Source organism: Erinaceus europaeus, chromosome 5, assembly GCF_950295315.1.
Source record: "Erinaceus europaeus chromosome 5, mEriEur2.1, whole genome shotgun sequence".
Lineage (NCBI taxonomy): Eukaryota > Metazoa > Chordata > Mammalia > Eulipotyphla > Erinaceidae > Erinaceus > Erinaceus europaeus.
Window position 1 is genome coordinate 49,257,576 of NC_080166.1, and position 17,635 is coordinate 49,275,210.

General features: G+C 38.6%; 1 protein-coding gene across 4 annotated transcripts in view; it reads right to left on the reverse strand.

Annotated features, from left to right (window-relative positions):
- Positions 1 to 371: 371 nt before the first annotated feature.
- The window catches only part of KIF2A (kinesin family member 2A), a 60,709-nt gene continuing 43,445 nt past the window's right edge, over positions 372 to 17,635 (reverse strand). For 2 of the 4 annotated variants that reach the window (XM_060191290.1, XM_060191291.1), the window contains exons 15-21: positions 16,941 to 17,051; positions 15,661 to 15,728; positions 11,510 to 11,623; positions 10,585 to 10,735; positions 8,357 to 8,458; positions 5,460 to 5,595; positions 372 to 2,829 (exon numbers count right to left, since the gene is read on the reverse strand). In XM_060191290.1, coding sequence (XP_060047273.1) covers positions 2,744 to 2,829; positions 5,460 to 5,595; positions 8,357 to 8,458; positions 10,585 to 10,735; positions 11,510 to 11,623; positions 15,661 to 15,728; positions 16,941 to 17,051 — 768 coding nt within the window. In that variant the 3' untranslated portion in view covers positions 372 to 2,743. The remainder of the gene's footprint in view (positions 2,830 to 5,459; positions 5,596 to 8,356; positions 8,459 to 10,584; positions 10,736 to 11,509; positions 11,624 to 15,660; positions 15,729 to 16,940; positions 17,052 to 17,635) is intronic. The other 2 variants (XM_060191292.1, XM_060191293.1) reach the window with 1 other exon arrangement.

Sequence of the window (17,635 nt, forward strand, 5' to 3'; positions counted from 1 at the left end):
GCATGATTCCTCATCTGTAAAATGATGATGCTCAATTCGAATGAAATGGGCCTATAACAGTGTTTCTTTCATGGGGAAATTCCATAGGTTTAATGAAAGTTTCGATAAATCAAAACTAGCTTTGAAATGAAAACCTTCCTGTAGGGCTGGGCGGTGGAGCACTCAGCAGAAGCTCCCAGTCTCTACCTGCAGGGGGCAAACTTGATGCGTGGTGGAGCAGGACTGCAGGGGCTCTGCCTCTAAGTGTTGTTAATGTGCTTTAAGAAAGCATTATAGCAGCTTTAGGAGTAAGGAAATCTATCAAACTGTCTTCCTGGATAGCTGGTTTTCTTTATAGCTAATAGTGTTTCCAAATTATTTCAACACAGGCAGACTGATTAAATCTAGTTTTATTATAGTTTTTGAAATATTGTTTCAAAGCAACAGGTTAAAGTGTCCCTACATAGTTAAAACAATGCCTGTCACTGCCTAATAGGGACAACAGTTTTCAAGCCCAAGAAAGTAAAGAATGTCTAATCTAGATCCAAAATACTAAATTTATCCTTTAAATAATAGCTGCACAAGCTACTTTTGTTACATAAATATAATTAAATATACTTAAAAATCTCATAAAACTACTCTGCAAAGTTTACCTGTCCCATCTCTATTATTATAGGAAAATTTTAACTTAGTATTTAATTCAGTCTTCTGTTTCCCTCTATCCGTATGAACTACTGAGTTTTAGTCCCTTTTATGACCTTTTCCCTTTCTGTAAAACTTATGGAGATCATTCTAACCAAGATCTTTTCTGGTACTATTTTTTAAAATATAACTTGATAAGCTGTTATAGTATAAAACAGCACATCTGGACATACTGAGACCTTCCAGAGATTGTACCCATCTAATTTAAATAAACTAATGTGCTTTAAAATGAGCAAAGACACATCTCTTTATTGCCCTTTAAAGGTTAGATTTGTTTTAAAAACGGCTTCCACAAGGACAATAATTAACAGTTCTCCATTTTTCCTCTTTAAAAAATAAACACAAATAAAACCTAGCTACAAGAAAGCCTGAGTCCTTTCCAAAACAAAGGTGACTGACTGTATTAAAGTAAATTATCTCTAAAACTCATTCTGTAGGTTTCATTTATTTAATAAGCACACTGAAAATCTACGCTTGTTCTAGATTTCAAGTTTACAGAGGAGCTTTTCATCATAGTAGTAGGATTTCCCACAACCACCCTCTGAGTTCTATGAACAGTGAAGTAGGGAATCTGGCTCATATGACTACTCATAGCTTCCCTTTGACTCCTATGAATAAGCTAACAGATCCCCAGAGTAAATCAAAACAAGATATCCTTAGCAGACTTTGTTAATCTACTCCTGAACTTAGGGAATCAGGGAAACTCCTAGAGATATATAGAAATCTTTTAACAAAAATATTTACATGAAAAGAGGCCAGTTTTCTTCCTTGTAGAAGCACTTTAGAAAATAAGCACTCTACGAAAATAAACGCTACCATTTATAAAGTAGCCTACCCTACATCAATTTGTTGGCGAGATTTTGGTGATTCTTACCAAACAATGGTGAAACATTACACAACAGGTAATGGATGGAACTTGGGTTAGATCTGCCACTTAAGGCAAGGTAAGCTTTTTTAAAACTTATTTCTTCCTCAAGAGAGCTATGTACTCTCTAGGCTTAAACTAAGTTTTTATTATGGACTAATTTCAATGCACATGTAAATTGTTCATGCATCAGGAGCCAATTTCCTTTTATAGGACCTTTAAAAGGAACACTTTCGGGTGCTAATGGACACTTTAACTTAAGTAATGGTATTGGTAAGGATCAGACTGCACTATTAGTCTTGTTATTACCACACTGGAATACACACTGCATATATATATATATATACATATACATATATATGTATGTATTTTCCTAAGATAAAACCCTTCTCAGAATTTCATTACTTTTTATTATACACCAACTAGTTTATATTTTAGTTCTTTACAAAGAAAATGCTGAGAAAATTATAACCACATTTAAATGGTTTTAAAATCATAATTCCAGAGTTCTTACATGTAAGATGGAATGGTCCAGCAGCTATGTTCACTGTCACAGACTTTAGTTCCATTCAATGATATGGCACATCCTGCAAAAGTAACTAGTCACACACAAAAATGTCTCAAATACAATAAAAAATGTACACACAATAAAGATAATTTACAGTAACAAATAAGGAATGTAATTTATCTTGGCTGTGCTTCAGAAATTTAGGGTCGGTAGCCTTAGACAAGGCACAAAGCAGGAAGAGGTGAGCACAGCTGCCTCTAGAAGTGGGTAAGGTATGTACAATCACTGATGAGGTATGCATGCACGCAAAGTATTTAAAACTGTTCAGTCTTGCTACGAAAACTGAACCAAGTTAAAAGGAAATGCTTCCCCCTACTATTCATCTCTGGATCAGGTCCACAATCTTACTTCATCATAAAGGAAATGAAATTGGCAAGGATCTCCAAAAGTAAATCACTGTTTGGGTGAGTGAAGCGAAACGCTTCGTGTTCCCCAAATCTTGGTTGGGTCTCCTGAACGCGAAGTATTTTGTAGACAAAGGAGTGTTTCACAAAATTCAAATGTCACTCAGGTGAAGGAACAAGACATTTTCCACAGACACTTAAATTTCAAACGTTCAGATGGCCCTTACAGCTGACCCCATTGGATGTGACAACAGTGAAGGTTCTGGGGATCCTTGAGCAGCAGATCTAAAGGGCGCGGGGTCTCTTGGGGTTGATTTGCTTGCTGGCCTGTTCTTCTTCTTGTAGAGCTGCACGAAAAGACTTCACTTTATCTTGGAAAAAGAAAAGAACAAGGGAGTAAGTACTGTATTACGAGCAATCCAGGACACAACTTTAGGGGTTCTATCAAGTCCGCTCTCTTTCATAATTCGGAATTTTTCTTTTTGTTTTGTTATTAAGAGACAGAACTAAGCACAATGCTAATTATATCAAGTTTCATTATGTAAATACTTATTTTTTCTTACATCTATCTTCAACAGGTTTCTGGTCTGGCATATTCAGTGTTCAGTTAAAAATGTAACTAATTAATTTTTGTCAGAGCACTGCTCAGTTGTGGTTTATGGTGGTGCTGGGGACTGAATTTGGACCTTGGTGCCTCAAGCATGAAACTATTTGTGGGAGCTGAATGGTTGCACACCTGCTTAAGGGCAGATGTTACCATGCACAAAGACTCAGATTCAAACTGCTGGTCCCTACTTGTAGTGGGGAAACTTCACAAGTGGTAAAGCAAGTACTACAGGTATCTGTTTCTCCCTTCCTCTACTTCTCCCTCTCCTCTCAATTTCTCTGTCCTATCAAAGGAAAAGAAAAAGAAAGAGGGGGAGAGAAAGGAAGGAAAGAAGAAAAAAGATGGCTGCCAGGAGCTATGGGTTCACTATATAGGCTACAAGCCCCAGCAATAATCTGGGTGGCAAAATAAAGATATATATATATATATATTGCATTACCATTATGCTATCTCCCCAACCCAAACTGGATATATATTTAAGTTTATATTTTAAGTTTTGGATTGAGAAAGAAATTGAGAGGGAAGGGACAGACAGGAGAGAAAGATACTTGTAAGCACTGCTTTGTCACTTGTGAAGCTTTTCTCCCATAGGAGGAGACGAGGGACTTGAATTTGGGTTCTTGCTCACTGTAACATGTGTGCACTATGGGATATGCCACCATCTGGACCTAATTAAAATCTTTATTTTGGATAGAGACAGAGAGAGTGCCTCCTGTATCACTGCTTCACCACACATAAAACTTGCCCCTGAAGATGGGGACTGGGGGCTTGAACCTACGTCTTCTGCACTGTAATGCATGTACTCAACCAGGTGTACTATTGCTCATTCCTTAAAATGGTATTTAAGGGAGTCGGGTGGTAGCACAATGGGTTAGGCGCACGTGCAAAGTGCAAGGACTGGCGTAAGGATCTCAGTTCGAGCCCCCGGCTCCCCACCTGCAAGGGAATCGCTTCACAGGCAGTGAAACAGGTCTGCAGGTGTCTTTTTCTCCCCCTCTCTGTCTTCCCTTCCTCTCTCCATTTCTCTCTGTACTCCAACAACAACAATAACAACAAAAAGACAACAAGGGCAACAAAAAGGGAAAATAAATAAAATTAAAAAATTGTATTTAAATTCCTTTTGGATAACATTTTTAAATATGTAAAAAAATGAATAAATATTCAAAAAACACTGGACCTTATTTAACTCAAAGTGTTAACAGGACAAATGGATGATACAAAGCTGGAATCTCTTCAAAAGAACAATGATGTTAAAACACAGAAAATTTAGAAATGAACTTAAGGATGAACATATATGGTACCTGATAATATTATAGAAATAAACTGCTATTAAGCGTCTTATATTAATAACAAAATTATCTCTAAGTCAGTTTCCCTCTCTAAGAGCTGAGCAACAAAAGGGAATATTAAAAAAAAAAAAAAAAAGAATCAAGCAGCTTTGGAGCTAAGAGCTAGCAATTTCAATCTGGAAATACAACTACATCCAGATGCCTATCACAGATAATTGGAGCTAATTTACTGACGTCTAAGAAATGAGCAGAACAATAAAACCAAATCTGAAGTTGTATATAAGGTAAGAAAAACTCATGAAGTTTTGCATGTGTAAGACACAAACTTCGCCTGCCAAGCAAATGGTAGTAATCTTATGACTGCCCCTACCTCCACTCCCACTTTTTTTTTTTTTTCCTTTTCCTTTTGTAATGTATGGGCCTTAAGCACCTATAATGTCACTACTCTATCTAGACTGTTCTAGCACTCAGATAGGGAAACAGAGAAAGAGACAGAGACAAAGACAGGCACACCATAGTCCAAAGAGCTTCTTCTGATGCCACAGCAACTCTCATGCGGTGCTGGGGTGTGAACCTGGGCCATGCACATGGGAAGGCATGTGTCCTACCCATTGATCTGTTTCTCAAATCCCCCCATTTCCTGTCTTGATTTAAAACATGCTTTCCCCTTTTGATCATAAAATATTCTTACTGGGGCCAGGAGGTGGTTAAACGCACACATCACAGTACATAAGGATCCGGGTTCAAGCCCCTGGTCCCCATCTTCAGGGGGAGAGCTTCACGAGTGGTGAAGCAGGAATGTAGGTGTCTGTCTCTCCCACTCTATCTCTTCCTCCCCTCTCAATTTCTGTCTATCTAATAAAAAAAATACTATCTAAAAGACAAAGAAAAAATGAGTAGAGAGCATGTAAAATGTTAACTCCATATTTCTTTTTTAGGGAAAAAAAAAAAAAAAAACAGGCTGATTTAATCTGCCTTTATACCATGGAAAGATGTAATGGAACCTATAGTTTTAATGTCAGATATCTTCTTGTAATGTGCAATTCTTTTACTGATTACTTACAAATTTTAGCAAATTTCAACACTGAAATGAAAATAGAATTACCCCGAAGCTCAGTTAAAATGTCTATTTTTTGCTCAAGAATAGCTTCAAGTTGTGTAGCATATGAATCTACGTCATAGTCCACTTCTTCAGTCATCTCTAGGAGAGCCTTTTCATCTTCTAACCATCGAATGGATTCCTAAAAAAGACAAATAATAAAAATAATCCAATATGGATCACTCTAAGACAAATACGAATTCCATGTGGTAAGTATAATCAAACATTCAAACCCGCATTCTCTATCCACAGAATATTTCTATTTATAGAGTAAAATTAAGAAATGTTTCTTAGGGCTAGGGAGATAGCGTAACACCTGACGCTATGAGCTCCCAAGGTCAATCCTCAGCACTCCCAGAGCGAAGCAGTGTTCATGTATTTAAAAAAAAAAAAAAAAGGGGAGGGGGGGAGCCGGGCAGTAGCGAGGTGGGTTAAGCGCACGTGGCGCAAGCGCAAGAACCAGCATAAGGATCTCGGTTCGAGCCCCCAGCTCCCCACCTGCAGTGGGGACTCCCCAGTCCCCACTATGACTCCCCAGTGCGTCATAGGTGGTGAAGCAGGTCTGCAGGTGTCTGTCTTTCTCTCCTATCCAACAACGACATCAGTAACTATAACAATAAAACAACAAGGGCAACAAAAGAGAATATTAAAAAAAAAACTTGTCCTGGGGCCAACAGTTGAGCACACACATTACAATGCACAAAGACAGGTTCAAGAACCCAGACCCCGCCTGCAGAGACACGAGCTGTGAAGCAGTACTACAGGTGCCTCCCTCTCTAGCTCCCCTTTTGATTTCTCTCTGTATTCAGTAAGTAAATTATTTTTAAAAAGAGGAATAAAAAATAAAAAACTAGACTTTTTTAATTGTGACTATAAGGGGCTTAATGGACAGCCAATATGAGTCAAATGAACTAAGTCTAACAGTTACTTTCTATTCATAAATACTTTTAAGAAAATCCTTTATTATTAACTGATTTTATGGATGTAGAATGTATAAACGTCATTTTCTAACACCACCATAAATCATGGATTACAGCAAGGTCACATCATTCAGAATTAGTAGTTCTGGGTACATACAATTGTAATTTCCCAAACAGCAATGTAATTCAATGACTAATCAAACCTGACTCTTATCACCAAGTAGAACTATTTAACAAAGGCCTACTATGTATATTTATTCATATGTATATTTAATTATACAGTGTCAGAAAAGGAAAGGATGGTTTTTAAATGACAAACAATTTTCTGGTTTTAAGATTTATTATATTTTATTATTATATATAATTATATATTTATTATATTATAGACAGTTTCACGGGAGAAAAGAGCACCACTCTGGTAGATGCAGTTGCAAAGATTGAACCAGGAGCCTCAGGCATGTAAGTTTTGTGCTTTGTAAGATGAGCATACAGATCATTTTCTCTTTTCTTTCTTTCTTTTTTTTTTTTTTTTGCCTCCAGGGTTATTACTAGGGCTCAGTGCCTGCACTACGAATCCACTGCTCTGCCATTCCTCCCTTTTGTTCTCTTATTTGTTGTTCTTTATTATTGTTGTTGTCATTGCTGTTGTTGGATAGGATAGAGAGAAATCGAGAGAAGAGAAAACAAGAGAGGGAGAGAAAGACAGACACCTGCAGACCTACTTCACTGCTTGTGAGGTACCCCCCCCTCTCCCCCCCGCACGTGGAGCCGGGGGCTCGAATCAAAATCCTTAATGCCTGTCCTTGCGCTTTGTGCCATGTGCGCTTAAACTAGTGCACTACCTGCCCCCCCGAGCATTTTCTTAAATTGCCAAGTGTCCTCAATTTATTGTTTGTTATTTTTCTTTTATTTTCCCTTTTGTTGCCCTTGTTATCTTTTTCTTGTTGTTGTTATTGATGTCGTTAAGATAAGACAGAGAGAAATGCAGAGAGGAGGGGAAGACAGAGAGGAGGAGACAAAGACAGACACCTGCAGACCTGCTTCACCACCTGTGAAATGATTTGCCGCAGGTGGGGAGCCGGGGGCTCGAACCGGGATCCTTATACCGGTCTTTGCGTTTTGCGCAACGTGCGCTTAACCCGCAGCGCTAGCGCCTGACTCCCAAGTGTCCTCAATTTAATCTAAATACACAGGCCTCTGAAGAAACTCATATAGGGTTGGTAAAATAGCTCACTTGGAGCTGCTGTGGTCTCTTTCATTCTTTCTCTGCCTCTGTATCAGAGAGGGAGAAGGACATCGAGAGACAGACAGAGACAGAGAGAGAGAGACAGACAGAGTCATATAAAGGGTTTAGTTAAAATTAACATTTTATTTCAGTTTATCTGGTGGAGGCAGGTCCTGCACACGAACAACTCTGCTGTTCCGGGTCACTCTTTCATTCAGATATAAAAGGAAGGTGCCGTAGCACCACAGCTGCCTCCACTGTCACAGTCCCTCCCAGGCATGTTAAACAAAGCAGGCACTCAAGCAACCAGAAGAGCTACCTCTCTAGTCCTAAAACTACTATCTTTCAATGAATGTGCATCTTATTCTGGAATGATCTAAGATTTGTCTTTACACTTTAGTTCAACTTGAATGGACTAGAGCTGTTTACAGGGTGGAGAGGTCACTGGCAAGGGAATAAGCCTTGCCATTTGTGTGAACCATATCTAAGCCCAGGCACCTTGTAGGAGTGCCACCACCCCAAGGGAAGCATGGATGCTGTGGTCTGGCCTGCCCTGCCCACCCCCTGAATAAAAATGTTGACCCAAAGTGAAACTGTACATTCAGCTTTACAAACAGATACTGATTTATAGACAGAATTTTCAACACCAAAGAAGGAATAGAGGCTAGAAAGGAGACTTTAAGCATGCACACAGAAACAGTTTTATTTTAGGTTATTGGGATAGGAACCAGATTTTAAGATGTGAGGCTCCATCTTACCTGGAATACTGCCCTGTGATCTTCTACAACTTGTTCTTCCATTTCCACCATTTGTGAGACAGCTTCATGGAAAGTAAACAATTGTGGAGAAACCTCTTCTTCCTTAAAATAAAATGTTTTTTTTTTTTTATGTCATTAATGAGAGAGAAGGGGGAGACAGAGACACAGAGAGAGGACAAGAGCACCATAAGTATATTATTCAGTGTCAGAAATCAACTCGAGGTTCCAAGTGCCAACTCCCAGGCTACTAAAAATAGCTTTTATTTTTTTTCTTTGTTTTGCCTACAGGGTATGGCTGGGGCTCATGAATCCACTGTTCCTGGAGGCCGTTTTTCCTACTCTGTTGCCCTTGTGCTTGTTATTGTTGGATAGGACAAAGAAATCAAGAGAGGAGGGGAAGACAGAGGGGGAGAAAAAGATAGATACCAGCAAACCTGCATCACGCTTGTGAAGTGACCCCCCCCCCCACAGGTGGGGAGCCAGGGGCTTGAACTGGCATTCTTACTCCAGCCCTTGTGCTATGCACTATGTGTGCTTAACCTGCTTCGCTATCGCCCGGCCCCAAAATAGCTTTTCTTTCTTCTTTTTAAAAAAATCCCCCCCCCTTTGTTGCCCTTGTTGTTTATTGTTGTTATTATTGCTGTTGTTGTTGTTGGACAGGACAGAGAAATGGAGAGAGGAGGGGAAGACAGAGATGGGGAGAGAAAGACAGACACCTGCAGACCTGCTTTACTGCCTGTGAAGTGACTCCCCTGCAGGTGGGGAGCCGGGGGCTTGAACCGGGATCCTTACTCTGGTCCTTGTTCTTCTCGCCATGTGTGCTTAACCTCCTGTGCCACTGCCTGGCTCCCCCAAAATAGCTTTTCTATGTCCTGAAATACAATATGAAAGGCTAAGCCACATTTTCTTTTACAGGTCGAGAGTAATGGAGGGGCCAGGCAGTGGCACACCTAGTAGAGTGTACAAGTACCAAGCACAAGGATTTCAGTTTATGCCCTCCATAACATGTGATCTCATCTTGTAAATTTATTGCTCTAAATACCACACCCACTCCCAGGCTACTGTAATTGTAACTCTTAAAGCAAGGCAAAACAAAAAACAGCAACAACCACAATAACATACACACACACACACACACACGCACGCACGCACGCACGCACGCACGCACGCACACTCACGTGGCAGGTGGAACATCTCACTTCGGTAAGTGTTTGAGTCTAACCACCCACAAAGAAGAAAGCTACAGTGCTGTGGTTTCTCTTTCTAAAAGATACATGGATGGATAAATACCAAACCAAACCAGAGTACTTCTTAGCTTTTATGCTGGTTCAAGGAATTAAACCTTAGGACATCTGGTGCCTTAGGCATGAGTCTTGTGTGAACCACTGTACTGTATCCCCCAGTCTTATATGTATAATTTTAAAACCTTTCCCCTTCTATGTTACTTTAACCAACACTCCATTTCATATCAGTGTAAAAGCTGAAAGAAAAAAAATTGGGGCTGGGCAATGGTGCACCTGGTAGAGCACACACATTACAGTGTGCAAAGACCTTGGATTCAAGCCCCCAATAGGAGGGCAGCTTCCCAAATGGTGAAGCAGCGCAGCAGGTGTCTGTAACTCTCCCTCTCTATCACCCTTCCCTCTCAATGCCTCTTGCTCTCTATCCAAAATAAATAAAAAAGAAATTTAGGTTAGGAGTCAGCAAACTTTCTTAAGGTGACAGTGCATATTTTTGGCTCGTATGTCATGCAGTGTTTATCACTGCTGGTATGGGAAGAAAACAGACAACCCGTAAATGAAGGAGCACAGTCATGAGTCAGTAAAACTATATTTGTAAAAAAAAAAAAAAAAAGGGAGTCGGGCGGTAGCGCAGCGGGTTAAGCACAGATGGTGCAAAGCGCAAGGACCGGCATAAGGATCCCAGTTTGAGCCCCGGCTCCCCACCTGTAGGGGAATCGCTTCACAGGCGTGAAGCAGGTCTGCAGGTGGTCTATCTTTCTCTCCCCCTCTCTGTCTTCCCCTCCTCTCTCCATTTCTCTCTGTCCTATCCAACAACGATAACAACAATAACTACAGCAATAAAACAACAAGGGCAACAAATGGGAATAAAATAAATACTAAAAACAAAACAAAACAAAACACACCAAACAGGAGTGGTAGGCCCCTGACTTAGATAAGTTTTCAAATATTAAATTATGCAATTATAACTACTATTATGTCACTCACATTTTGTTCACAAAGAAGCTTTAGATCATCTCTCTGAGGGGAACTCCCCACACCCCACTGGGCCTCTAAGTCATCAATCTGATTTGGTGGGTGGTGCATTATTGGACGGACATCGCCAGCAGCAATGGGGTCGACAGTCAATTCTTTCACCCTATAAATACACAAGAAGATCTCGAATTAACAAGACTTATGCAAAGGAACAATTAATAACTTATGCATATAAAGGCAAGTCAATTAACATACTAAGGTTGATGATATCATCTTTCTAGATCAAATTTACTTGAAATCTGTGGCATTTCAAATAATAACAGTATACTAAGCTGTTTAGTCTCTAGACTCACGTAACTCAGAATTACTTTAAATACAATCATCGTACATAATATCTGAGAATTAGCCAAATATGGAGGTAGTGTTTCAAAGCAAATACGAAATTTTTTGCTTCAAATTCTATATAAGCTAAGAGTGGCACTTAGATTACTGCCAAAAATCAGAAAATATACTTTGTAGTTTTCTGATAGTCATAACCTTCAAATAATTATATGTTCATTTCTTATGTACAAGGATTATAGAATTAAAGTTCTATAAATTAAAAGTGTTATCCATTTGGAAGAGGACATGCTAGAGGACCCTTACTATTTCCTTGAAGGCAAGAGAATTTATAAGAATGTATAGATGGAAAAAAAAAAACTCTGAAAGATGATATTATCTTTAAAAAAAAGGAGGGAGGTAGGAAGTCTGATTTCTAAGTCAACATTTGAAAGTAAATAAAGTACAATGAGATGAAATTCATGCAGTACAGTCACCACCTGCCAAACAAAATGAAAAACAAAGTGGTTCAGGATAAAAGTATAAATGAAATATTTATGCATAGCACAATCCAAAAGAAACTATTAAAACAAACATCTATGTATAGAATGAAGTCGACCTGGTAATTGAAGGAGAAAAGTCGTCATACTCATAGGAAGGAGAGAGATCGGGGCGACTGCCACCACCCTGAGAGAAGGGAATGTCTGATGGACTAATTCCAAACTCCTTTACTCTGCAGCAGCACCAGACGGCAATAAATTAAAAGAAAATGCGCTTGTAAAGACAGTAAGACACATTTCAAGTTTTCATTCAGTATCCAGTATAATTATTATACCTAAAAAGAACATTAGCCAATTTTAACAAGTTTTTGAATCTCAGATCCATCCTATTACTGATTCCTCAGCTCCATAATCTCAAAATTTTTCTACTTGGCCTACTTTTTCCTTCCTTCCTTCCTCCCTCCCTCCCTCCCTCCCTCCCTCCTCCAGGATTATTGCTGGGGTTAGGTGCCTGCACCACAAGTAGACTGCTCCTGGAGGCTATTTTTTCCCTTTTGTTGCCCTTGTTCTATTGTTGTTATTGATGATGTCATTGTTGTTGGATAGGACAGAGAGAAATTGAGAAGGGGAAGACAGAGAGGAGGAAAGATAAGACACCTGTAGACCTGATTCACCGCCTGTGAAGTGACCTCACTTTTTCTTATGATTCTTCCTAGAAGTTTAATTTAATCATCACTTAAGTTTGAAAAGCCTGCTACTGATCTACTTAATCAATTTTCAGTATTAATAAGTCCCAGATACTTCCTAACCTCCCACCCACCCCCCCTAAAAAAAACCCAAAAAAACAAACAAAAAAACCAAGCCAGGTCTCAAATCAAGTAGTATCCACTGTTTGGAATGAATTGACTTCTTTCCTATGCATCTAAAATGGTATTAACTACAAAGCACCACTGGTACACACTGAAATAGTATTTTTTCTATGTTTGGTTTAATTAAAAAGAATCTTAGGAAAATGAACTCTAAATGTCAGATATTAAAATGAGCAATTTCATAGGTTCTATATTATTCAATCATTAAAACAAGCTTATGGTGCTACCTGCACTTTACGGGGGGAAGTTACCTCAGAAGAAAGTTTTCTTACTCAAGAAAATGTGGCACAGCTAAGGTTCAAACCAAAGTTTGAAGACAAATCCTAAGTTAAACACTTCAATATAAACTAATCATACCTTTTTTTTTTCTCATTATTTCTCTTGACTCAAATGAAATTACTGAGTTTAAATAAAGAATAGTTGTATAGTTCACATTAATAATTTCATATATATCAAACTAATATATTTTTTCTAATTATAATCTTTCTTTGACCTACTGGTAATGTCTACTCTGTCAAAGGTTCAATCTGAATTCATCTGCCCTTCCTCCTTGTCACAATGAGCCATGAAATGAACCACAAATCTAAATAGCTAATACTACCATCCCTTTTCTTATCTTTTCAGAATCTTCAAGTTTATTTCAATAGTTATTTTTTTCACCTAGATACCTTATGAGTCCCTAGCCATATATTTCCCCTCTATTCAAAATTCTCACATCCAATACAAAGCCTACTAGCAACAGGACTTAAATTACTATTAAGCGAAGCTAAAAATCTTTATTCCTCAGAAGTGGTAGTAGAATTATTTGTACTAAATGTTTAGACACATGTGATGCTTTACCCTATTATTGATTTTGCCAACTCCTGGGCCATTCTTGTGAAAAATTTTGAAATAAACATCTTAGACCTCTCCCCATTTACTATATATATATATATATATGTGTGTGTGTGTGTGTGTGTGTGTATACATACATACATACACAGAGAGATTATATCTCTATCTCCATCTATCTATCTATCTATCTATCTATCTATCTATCTATCTATCGAGAGACAAACTCAAAGTACATGAAATTCATGAGGAATTTCAGCCAATTCAAAGTTAAAAGGAATCGAATTTAGAAAACAGTTAAAACTCTTGTTACATTTTAAAGAATATATTAGCTATCAATGTTCAGGGATACATTCATAAATTATAAAGATTATCTAAAAAATAAAAAAACAGGGGCCAGACACTGGCACACGCGCAAGGACTGAGGTTCAATCCCCTGGTCCCCACCTGCTGGGGGAAAGCTTAATGAATTATGAAGCAGTACTGAAGCTGTCTCTTTTTACCTCTTTTCTATCTCCCCCTTCTTCTTCAATTTCTCTGTCACTATCTAACAAATAATAATAAGTTACAAAAAAGTTTAAAGAAAAATGAGAAAAATTATCCATCAGAAGTCAGGATAAAGGCTGTACCGGCTGAATGAACTGGGGAAACATTATCCATGTGACCCAGAAGAGAGAGTAGTAACTTTAGGGGGAAGTTGGCAAAATTCTGTTACCTGATCTGATGACAGGAATTTTCATTCTAGAAGTATATTATTTATTTAATCTTTTAAAAACCATTTTATTTTAATTAAAAGAGAGCTACAGAGAGAAAGACACAGAGAAAGAACAGAGCACTGCTCAACTCTGGCTTATGGAGGACCTGGAGACTGAACCTAAGACCTCAGAGCCTCAGGCTCATTAAAGTCTTTTACATAACCATTATGCTATCTCCCCAGCCCCCTATCTATTTATCTATCTATCTATCTATCTATCTATCACCACTAAGGTTATGGCTGGGGCTTAGTGTTAGTACTATAAATCCACTGTGGCAATCCCCCCTTCTTACCTTTCTATTTTTATTAGATAAGACAGATAGAAATGGGGACATGGGGAGGTAGGAGAGAGGAAGAGAAATACCTGCAAACCTGCTTCATCACTTATGAAGCATCGCTCCTGGTGGCAGGGAGCAGGGGCTCAAACCTGGGTCCTTGCGCATGTGTTGGGCAGTACTGCTTAATCTCTGTGGTCTATTTACATAACCACTAGACCCACCCTGCCTGCAGGGCATTGGTTTAATCCCCGCTGGTTCATACTCTTTTTGCTCTGCCCCCTCTCCTTGTCACACCCTGATTTCAACCAATCTCTTTTTGCTCCACCCTCTCTAAGTCACATCCTGTTTCCACCCTATGTGGTGAGTATATATACAGCTGCTCTTCTGCTTTAACACACTTCCAACTCTTGAGAGTCCCAGTCTCTCCTGCGAAGCTAGCCCCGCAATAAAGAGATACTGCTTCCCAGCTCAGCCATGAGTCCCTGGTCGTTAGACCGGCAAATGGTGCCCTGAATAGGGACTGGCACGCATGGTCATGCGTGTACTTAACCGGGTGCATCACTATCCAGCCCCTATCATTCTACAAGTATGCAGTAAATTATTCACTAATTTTGGGGTATTCCTGTATGCAGGTGTATTTGACAACTGAACAGATTTTAAGAAACCTTCATAGTAATTAAAACAAAGAAACAGGACAAATATTTGTGCTCAACAAAATCTGAAGAAACTCAAACTAGAAATAAAATACAAGAGAATTTTAATGCTAAGATCACAAATACAATCTGTGATAACAGAAATGTGAAACTCTACAGTTATGTAATGAGAATGAAAAATCTCTGAAATACAATCCAGCCTGAAGGATATTTTATTACTTGAGGAGTAAAAGGCTTTAATGTTCCTTGTCCTTTCATATGCAGTGATCCAGTTTAGTTTTAAAATATGTGAAACCACTGTTACGTTTAAAAATACGTAGTTCATACAGAACAGCAAAAATAACTATGCAAACATTTCTTACTCAAAATACAACAGTATAGGATGTTATCAAAAATAATATTCAGCATATAGCAAAACAATTTAAGAAATATAGACTGGTGACTATCATTTTAGTATGCTTAAATGTAATAAACATCGCACACAACCTGATAAAAGTAAAAAAAATAATCATATTTTAGGAAAGACTTACTCTATTAAGTCTGTCTCTTCCCAAACTGTGTATTTCCATTTATTTTTTTTAGGAACTGCTAATCATGACTCTAGGGCTGGGGAGACAGCATAATGGTTATGCAAAAAGACTCTAGCTCTTAGGTCCCAGGCTCAGTCTCCAGCACCACCACAAGCCAGAGCTGAGCAGTGCTCTGGTTTCCCTTTGTGTTCTTCTCTCTGTATCTCTCTCAGAGAAAAGGCTTCAATGTCATCTTAATAATGTGAAAAAAACTGAAAGTCAACAAAACAATTTAATAAGATTTATCCCATCAAATATTAAGCTATTTTCTGCTCTACTACTGTTAAATTTTAAAATGGATAATCATTTTTCATACCTATTTGCATATCTTAATGTATTAAGAGTATTTTCACAGGATGCCATTCCCGGAGAGATTGTGGCAATCTATAGAGGGGGAAAAAGCAATGGTAAAGATACGATTATAAATGAATATAGTGGTGCTGATATATAGCTCATTAAAGTCTATTCTTAATATTACATGAATAAAAGATTTTTTTTTTTCCTCTGTGTGTATATGTATGGTACTAGGTTCTCACAATTGCATGATTCCACTGCTCTGAACCTGAAAATTTGTTTTATTTCAGGTAGAGGGAAACGAGAGAAGAGACATCATAGCACTGCTCCACTGATGGGGGAACTTTTACATAGTGACCCACAGTGCTCCTACGTGGTAAAGGGCTAACCCTGTGTCTTCACACATGGTAAGGGATGCACCCTACCAGGAAAGCTATGTCATAATCACTCTAGATAATTTGTTCTCCCATACCTATGACGAAATAACGGAAGTTTCTATTAAGAGAGAAACTCTATAAGGATGCTAACAAATGATTAAAATTGGGCAGAAAATACAAGTCAGCACATAGAAGGGAACAGCACTAAGTGATCTGCCTCCCCTCTTTTATAGTATGTATGCATGTATGTATGTAAGTTAATTTTGTCCTGTTATCACACAGGATAATTAAAACTCCGTTAGAAACCTGAGATTTCGCTGGTTAAGAAACTAAAGGGACAGAATTTGAAGGTAGGGACTTAGCAGCTGGAAAGTGAAGTCTGTCTCAGAAGATAGAAAATCACAGAAGGAGCAAAACTCAAATTCTACATATGATCTCAATCGTCTGTTTGATTCCACTTCTGGACATATATAAGACTAACTCAAAGCCTAAAAGAAGTAAACAAGAGATTTTAATTTCAGGTATGGACCACAGTGGTTATGAAGAGCTCAGGTAAGTTAACACCTGCTCAAAATAAAAAAAAAAAAAAAAGAAAAAGAAATGATCTCTAGAAGCACATAAAAGGATTAGAGTCTACAAGTATTAACTCATAAGGACAATGTAATTCAAAATTGCTAGACATATAAGAGTGGAAACATGTGACTCATCCTCAAGAGAAGGAAACGGGGCGGCAGGAGGGGGAAGTGTGTACACATACACACACTCAACGTGAACCAGTTCTAAGACTCATGTGTTGGCATAAGTTGAATATATTATAACTGAAATGTTATCCTGTAGTAGATTGACAGGGATCATACAGCTGTTCACTTGCAGTATGTTTGAAATTATTATTATCAACGTGCAATTATAATTTCTAGAAACTTACCATGCAAGTACGAGAGTTTTCACCTATGAATGAATCTCTTAACACCTGAGTGAGTTTGCTTGCTCGGAATGGCGTGTGAGGTTTATTTCTACCTAAGGCTCTGATGCACTCCTGAAAATTAAGAAAGTCTCACGGATTAATATTTTTATAAAGAGTAATCTGGCCATATTTTAAAAGTTTTCTTACTACAACTCTAACATTTAAGATCTGACAGCTCTAAACATTCTTATTGGTTTATAACATAGCAAAATATTCCTACACAAACCCTAATTCAAGACTGTGAGGTTAAACAACAACAATAAAAGTCTACTTTAGGGGGTCGGGCGGTGGCGCAGTGGGTTAAGCGCATGTGGCGCAAAGTGCAAGGACTGGCATAAGGATCCCAGTTCGAGCCCCCGGCTCCCCACCAGCAAGGGCGTCGCTTCACAGGCGGTGAAGCAGGTCTGCAGGTGTCTATCTTTCTCTCCCCCTCTCTGTCTTCCCCTCCTCTCTCCATTTCTCTCTGTCCTATCCAACAACGAACAACATCAACAATGGCAATAATAATAACCACAACGAGGCTACAACAACAAGGGCAACAAAAGGGGGAAAAAATGGCCTCCAGAAGCGGTGGATTCATGGTGCAGGCACCGAGACCAGCAATAACCCTGGAGGAAAAAAAAAAGTCTACTTTATTACTCCCAAAGGAGTCTTCT